The 7,723-nt window shown below is 47.7% G+C and overlaps 1 protein-coding gene and 1 pseudogene across 1 annotated transcript; one reads left to right on the top strand and one right to left on the bottom strand.

The window, feature by feature from the left end:
* Positions 1-474: 474 nt before the first annotated feature.
* Positions 475-3,073, top strand: LOC136525432 (thylakoid ADP,ATP carrier protein, chloroplastic-like; annotated as a pseudogene).
* Positions 3,074-5,546: 2,473 nt separating this feature from the next.
* Positions 5,547-6,960, bottom strand: LOC136525431 (uncharacterized). The gene is made up of 2 exons (XM_066518420.1): positions 6,257-6,960; positions 5,547-5,553 (listed from the first exon to the last, which is right to left on the bottom strand). The coding sequence occupies exons 1-2, from the start codon at positions 6,958-6,960 to the stop codon at positions 5,547-5,549; spliced, it is 711 nt and encodes a 236-aa protein (XP_066374517.1).
* Between the last annotated feature and the right edge of the window lie 763 nt (positions 6,961-7,723).

Below are 7,723 nucleotides of genomic sequence, written 5' to 3'. Positions count from 1 at the left end.
TTGTGGCTGTTGCAGTAGCTACCTCCTATGGGTGTGACATGTATACTATATCTCTATTATAATGGATCAATTAAAATTATACTAAGTCTCCTGGGAAAACGTCTCCCGCTGAGAGTTTTCAACCATTATACACCTAGAAAAATGCACACAGAAATTCATCTCCATTAAAATCAAAAGCTAATAAAACACCTAAATCAAATCCGATGGCCACGATTCGACATGGGATGCCAGGCTTCTCACGCATCCACACCCCGCACGCCGACACCGCGCCCTCACTCCTCCCCGCATCCCGTACGCCCGAGTTCGATTCCTACTTCCGCCCATGCATTTTTTCGGAAAAACAAAATCCGCCGCAATTCGTGGGTGGCGCGACGGTCACGTACCTGATGGTGTTCCTAGGCACGGAGGCCGCCGCGGCTACCGAGGAGGGGGCTGCCGTGCTGCCGACCCCGGTCCCAGCGCTCCTGACCGAGGATGACGTGCGCTGCCGCCGTCGTGGTCGCCGCTCCCGCCGCCGCCGCTACCGAAGCCGAGGAGGAGGCCAAGAAGAAGGAGGAGGAGGACGTCGGCCTCTTCAACCTCAGGGACAGACACCGTCGCTCCCTGCCGCGGCGCACACGCTCGCAGCGCGGACGGGTCCTGGACGGTTCTTCCCGAGGCCAGCCGCCGCTACGTTGCATTGACTCCACCCGTTTCCGCGCCGGTTGTAGTGGTCGAGACCCACGCCAGGCCGGCGGGTGACGCCAAGGTAGCCGAGACGTGGGGCGCGCCCCATGCCTCCTTCGCCAACGTCGCTGCTTCGCTCGCCGATCGTGCCGCCGACCCCGTGAGCATCCTTCTCTGTGCCTCCTTGCCTACTGACGCTTTATTATCAGATTCGTTGATAATCAAGGCTTGCCTCTAATTTTGCGTTATGTGTGCTGCTCTTCTGCAGGTCTTGGCTGTGGCGAGGAAGAACGGCTGGTGAGTACCTACAGCTCTTAGAATTGATCCCCTCGCCGCATTGCACTTTCTTTCATCTGATTATATCGTTGCCTCCAACTTTTTTCAGGGAAGAGCACACTTTTTTCAGAGAAGAAATCCTATGCTTAATATAATATCAGCACATGCGAGAAAATTTGAAATACAAATCACTAATGGATTAATGGGTGAACCTGTGCGCATATGTCCTTGGATGGTCCTCTTTTCTTAGTCCTGGTCATGTTGCTTGAATTGTGAAGCATAATCCTTTTTTTTAAAAAAAAGAAGCTTTTTGATAGGTGCTACCTGGAGTTAAATGGTTACGACTTCAGATAATGTATTGTAATCTGATACATCAGCAATTATGCAGGCTATGGCAGACATTGCAAAGGAGGGGCTTAAGGGTTACTGGAAAGGCAACCTTCCACAGGTGCTTGTAGTTCCCTATCATCCATGGTTGATCTTGCAGTCCTGCTGATTCCTATCCATCTCCATTAGCTTGTCCAGGTCATTCGCATAATTCCTTACAGCGCGGTGCAACTCCTCTCGTATGAAGTTTACGAGGTCATAGTTACTCACGGTTACACTTAGGTATCAAGTTTTTTTACATTCTTTGTGACAGTGAGTTCCTCATTTCTCTCTCACACAAGTCACAATGTTACTGCTTTTAATTCAGAAAATTTTCCGCAGAAAGGATGGACAGCTTTCTGTATTTGGGAGACTTGCTGCTGGTGCTTGCACGGGCATGACATCTACATGTGTGATTTATTTTATTTGCTTACTCACTACCAAATGTCCCTGTATTTCTGTTTTGTCAGATATGGGAATTTGAATATAGTTGATTTCTTCTTAGTTTTTCATGGTACATAAATTTTATCAAAATCCACAGAATACCATCGTTAGCACATTCAGAACTTTCTACTTGTGCCTTGCTTATAGGTAACTTACCACCCACTGGATGTTCTCCGGCTCAGGCTAGTAGTTCAATCTGGACACAGCACTTTATCTCAGGTAACCACTATCTTATAAGTGCAAATTTCTTTTTTTTTTGGAAACTGGCACAGCCTGATAACTTTTTAGGTTGCTCTTAACATGCTGAGAGAAGAAGGGCTGGCCTCCTTCTATGGAGGCTTGGGTCCATCTCTTATATCAATTGCACCATTATGTTGTTGTGAACTTCTATGTTTTTGACCTGTGAGATTCCGTCTACTGCATATGAATACTATGATACATGAAAGCTCCACATAAATTTAAATATTTACATCACATTTTTTTAACATTTCATTCTTTTTTGATGTACAAGAATGAAGGAATCTGTCCCAGAGAAGTACAAGAATAGACGAGAAACGTCTCTAGCAACTGCTCTTCTTTCAGCAACATTTGCAACTTTGATGTGTTATCCCCTGGACACTGTTAGGAGCCAGATGCAGATGAAAGGCACACCACACAATACAGTTTCTGATGCTATTCCAGGTAGTTATGCTAGCATTGCATGAGCTAATGGCTGAACCCATTTTTAAGTCTGTTTCAATGCTATGCAGGCATTGTGGAGCGTGATGGTCTAGCCGATATCGCCATAGCGTTAGCACGGGCAACATACCTCGTTCTATTTTAAAAATTCCTTATTCTTAGCTGATTCCTCTGAACTCTATACCCCAGTCAGCAACACTCAAATTACTATTTTTAGATTCTTGCAAGTGTTGATAGCATCTCAATGGATAGATGAGTACCATTTAGAGAGGGACATTTTGGTGTTAACAGCGCCCCTACATAACACAATAGTTTTCCTTTCACACAGTTTCTTGATTGACTCTTCTTCTTTGTATTTTACTTTATCTCATCTTTAGGTAGAGCATGATGATTGTACTACAGATTTTTCCAAGAGTCACACTATGATATCCTGAATCTATGCATATTCGTGCTACTTCAAGTTTGCAAAAGAACTGGGATTTGTGATGACACATCCCCTATTACACTGTTCTAATTTGTTGTACTCTCGCATGCAGTTAATGTCCTCAATACGCTCTTCACCGGTCTGAATTCTCCTAGCCAGGTTGGCAGGCAAATGGCGGTGATCATTGTGGCCAGTCATGGCAGGGCATTACTTGCTTAGGATCAGGGGTCACTAAAATGTGAGCCTTGTGATGCAGTATAGTTGCAGGCATCTAATGTAATGCAGAGATCTCTCCTTTAATTCTCTTAGTGGTGATCTATCATAAAGTTTTAAAAAACATCGTCGTTTGGTGTTCTGATGTGTATCTCTGAAATGTCGTCATGGCGTTAGCACGGGCACTATACTAGTATATACAAAGCCACGACAAGCAATGACGTTTCTTTAGTAAAGGAAGCTTTATTTTGAAAAATAAAGTTCTCGCAACCCAAACAAATCAATTCTCAAAGCATTCTGACGCCATGCACATGCTATTTTTCACCTATGGAGGAAACCACATGAGCATGACAAAGTAGGGTCTTACCTTATATACTAGTGATTAGCGCTCGCCACTCCACTGGGCTAGCATCTCAGTTAGTTTTTTTTTTTTTTTGGAAAAGCACAATTAGTTATGAATAACGACATACTACGAACAAAAAGCACAGAGCAAAGCTGAGATTTAACAGTATTATATTGTTCTCAAGAATGTCACTTATTAAGCATACTGGAATATCGCTACACAAGCACAAACTGAGTTAGGTGGGCTAATAATAACATCAATCAAGTAGGATAAAAACCACAATCCAGGTTTCATCCGAAAGTTATGTGTCCAAGAAGCAAATAGCTTCAGGTAGGATAAAAGCCTTAATCTAGGAAGTAGTAGCGCTATAAAATGAGTTGTAGCCCCATGTGCTGATTAATTCCCATACTCTTGCCCTATAACGTACGTGCTGTCGTGAACACCAGGAGCCACAACCCATGAGGTACCCTGGGATGTCGCCGATATGAGCGCGTTGCCGTTCGCATGAGCTTGGCGAGGGTGTTCGATGCCGTGAGCCGGTGTTCGATGTCGTGAAGGTTTTTGATGATATGCTTCCAATGCAAGTGATATTCCTTCAATTTAATCCAAGCCCGATGGCGTGGCACCATGTTCGAAAAATAGTGAGCCGGTTTTAGAGAAACTGCCGTAGAACTTGTCTATTTTGAACGGGGTAAATTATTTTAGAGTCAAATTACGTGTCCAAATTTAGGTATGCTCTTAATTAGAGTTGCTCAGATGACCTATTGCAGAACTCAAACAAAAAATGGATCTCTAATATAGTACCTATATTATCTAACAGTGTACCTATGCGGAAGACCTATTTTGGATGGCAGGAAAGGTACGACCTAAATATGAGCATCATCTCTCGTGGGAACCCATTTTGCAGAAAGAGTTCTTTTTTGCGTCCTGTTCTTGGAGACGACAAAAATAAGGGTATTGAACCATTTGCCTGTAGCGCTACCCAAATATCGAATGGATCTTGTATTTTGGATGCCGTTGTTGGAGATAGTGTAAGTCTGGTATAACCTTATCATCCTAGTTACCAAAGTGGAAGCTTCTTTTTCATGAAAACAGGAGAGGTTTCCCCCTGCTGGCTTACCAAAGTGAAAGTGAAGGTATAATCATACGGCGTGTTTGCTGGTTGGTTTCTGGGCTGGTTGGACTAGCTGGTGCTGGTTTGTTGTGAGAGAAAAACACTGTTGGCTGGTTGAATAAGTTTGGCTGAAACCAACAAACGAACAGGGTGATAAAAACAACCAGCACCATGTGTGGGATGGACTGGATGCATCCAAGCCGAAATGGCGATGCTTTTTTTTGTGCTGTTTTATGTGCTAATAATAAAGGCCTATTGGGCCAACTGTGTGCCTTGCCGTGTCAATCCGATAAGCCCGATTGGTAAGGAATGATCTATACAAACATTTCAAAGCCCAGATCGAGGTGCTTGCTGTCCAGGTTATGTCCCAGTGGATGGATGAAATCAATTTTCTTTCGGGCATCATGCTAGCAGCGATCACAAGACATGTTATGTTGTTGTTGGGCTGGGTCAACAATAGGGTGCCTCATGCTGGCCTATTCAGCCCAGCCCATTTGCCATCTATCTCTCTAATCTGTAAAAATCATAGAGGTGGGGTTTGGGTTGTGTACGAGAGCAGTGAACCTGTGTTAGGGAGGGGTGAATATTTTTCCAGCTGTCCATGGCTGCACGGGAGGTCAAATATCTTTCCAGCCTCCGTGAATCTTGCAACTCCCGTGACTCATCCAACTATTCGTGTATTTTTGTAACGATTTTTCTCGGCTGTATGTTACGATTTTTGTCGTGGCTATTTTTCACTCAGCTCCTAATACATTCGAACGTTTTTCTTGTGACTTTTTTTTCACTTTGTCTCAGATATTTCTGACTTTATTTGTTTCTTTTACAGTTTTCTTCATCTGTTTTTTTTCTGTTCGAATAAATCTTTTTTTTATTGTAAAATTATTTTTGGGAGGGTGAAGCAGCCTAAATCGATTCGGTCCAAACCAACGCGGGAAGGCCTGGTGCTCTGTCGACGTACTCTGCATGCTCTGAGTTTTAGGCATCCGACGTTACAACTTGTTTGAAACCTTCTCAAATTTTTATCACAGCCTACACATGCGATAACATAGCACCTCGACAAGTTTCATGATTTTCGGACTTCGTATGGATTTTATATAATTTAAAAACACTTTTCCAACAAGTTCCTCGTCATGTTACGTGAAGAAGATGCCCAAAATTTGATGCGAGTTCGTGGATAGGGACTCAACATACACCAAATACCATGAATAACATTTTTTGAATCACTAAATGACATTATTCCATCCACCTGTAGTTCAAATTTGAAATATTCGAAAAAAATCAACGAAAAGAAATAAATTAGGGAAATATATAAAAAAATCAAATTTGGCCCAAATTTTAAAATTGAGATTTAAATAATGTATTATAGCACAAAAAAAACTGGGTTCAAAAAACCAAAAAAAAACTCTTTGCCGAGGGTCTAACCTGGCCCTCGGCAAAGGGGGTCTTTGCCGAGGGCCTGGCCAATGGCCCTCGGCAAAGAATATTTAAAAAATAAATAAAAAATCTTTGCTGAGGGCCCTGGATCTGGGCCCTCGGCAAAGGACCCAACCCTAAATCGGCCAGCGGCCCAAATTCCAAAAAAAAATTCTTTGCCGAGGGCCTAGCCTGGCCCTCGGCAAAGGGGGTCTTTGCCGAGGGCCTGGCCAATGGCCCTCGGCAAAGAATATTTAAAAAAAATAAAAAAAATCTTTGCCGAGGGCTTTGGATCTGGGCCCTCGGCAAAGGGCCCAACCGTAAATCGGCCAGAGCCCAAGTTCCCCGCCCACAGAACGCTTGACGCCGCCGCTGCCCCGTGCCCCGCCGCTGCTTCGCGCCCCGCGCGCCCCGCAGTAGCTCGCCCGGCCGCCCCGCGCCCGCGCGCCCCGCGCCGCCCACGCCCGCCGGCCACCACCGCGCCGCCCCGCGCCCGGCCGCCACCGCCACCCCGCGCGCGTCCGGCCCCCGGCCGCCAGAGGCCGCCCACCACCGCGTCGCCCCGCGCCCGGCCGCCACCGCCACCCCGTGCGCCCCCGGCCCCCGGCCGCCAGAGGAGGAGGGAGGAGGAGCAGGCCACCGGAGGAGCTCCACCCCGCCGCTCGCCTCAACCCGTGGAGGTGCCCCGCCCCGGCCGCGCCGCCCACCCACGCCCGCCGACCGGCCCGCCCCGAGGAGGAGGAGAACCTCTGCGCCATCCGCCGGCCACCGGAGAAGGAGGAGGACCCCGCGCCACCCGCCAACCCCGTCCACGCTGTCCGCCGTGCTCGCCCCCGTTCCGAGTAGAAGGTGGGAGAAAGGGAGGAAGAGGAGAAGGGGAACAGGAGAAGAGAGGAGGCCGATAAGAGAGGAGGAGGAGGTGCCCCGCCCCAGCCCCTTGACACCGCCCCATCCGTGACCCTCACCCCGTCCGTGGCCTCCGACGTCCCTCCGACGTCCAGGTATGCCCTTCCCTCGCTTCATGGTGTACAATGCTGGTGAAGGAGGAGGTCTAGGTGGAGGTCGAGGTGGTGGTGGCGTGCAATGGTGGAGGTGTAGGTGGAGGTGGAGAAGGAGGGTAGTGTGTTTGTTGAGGTGGTGGTGGTGTGGTCGTTGTGGTGGATGTGGTGGTGTGGTCTATGTGGTGGATGTGGTGGTGTGGTCATGGTCATTGTGGTGGATGTCGTGGTGTGGTCGTGGTGGTGGTGGTGGTGGTAGTGTGGTGGTTGTGGTGGTGGTGGTGTGGTCGTGGTGGTGGAGGTTGTGGTGGTGGTGGTGTGGTCGTGGTCGTGGTGGTGGTGGTAGTGTGGTGGTTGTGGTGGTGTGGTCGTGGTGGTGGAGGCGGTGGTGTGTTGGTGGTGGATTAATATATATCTGGCTATCGGCCATCGTGCCGTATTTGTTCCCTTGATATGTGGTTGTCGGCCATCGTGCCGATTTTTTCTTACAGGTTTTGGAAACCTCCCCGTACAGGGGAGGTTCTACCGAAATTTTCAACTTATAGTATTGTGTTTCTTCTTTTGCAGAGAAGAGCACGTCAGAGGGGACTCGACGACCCCGATCCTCTTCGTCGGCGTTGCGGGTCTGCATGCACAGCATCACCTCATCACTGCCCCGACTCGCCACTGCCCCGCTAGCCTGACTCCACCGCCACCCTAGGTATAAATAAGCCCTCCTCCCGTATCATTGTCTTAGATCGCGTAACCCAATTAGGCGTCTCCCGTTCGAAAGAGATACGGTCGTAGGT

This window comes from Miscanthus floridulus, chromosome 19 (genome assembly GCF_019320115.1).
Source record: "Miscanthus floridulus cultivar M001 chromosome 19, ASM1932011v1, whole genome shotgun sequence".
NCBI lineage: Eukaryota > Viridiplantae > Streptophyta > Magnoliopsida > Poales > Poaceae > Miscanthus > Miscanthus floridulus.
This window is presented reverse-complemented; position numbering and strand designations above follow the sequence as displayed.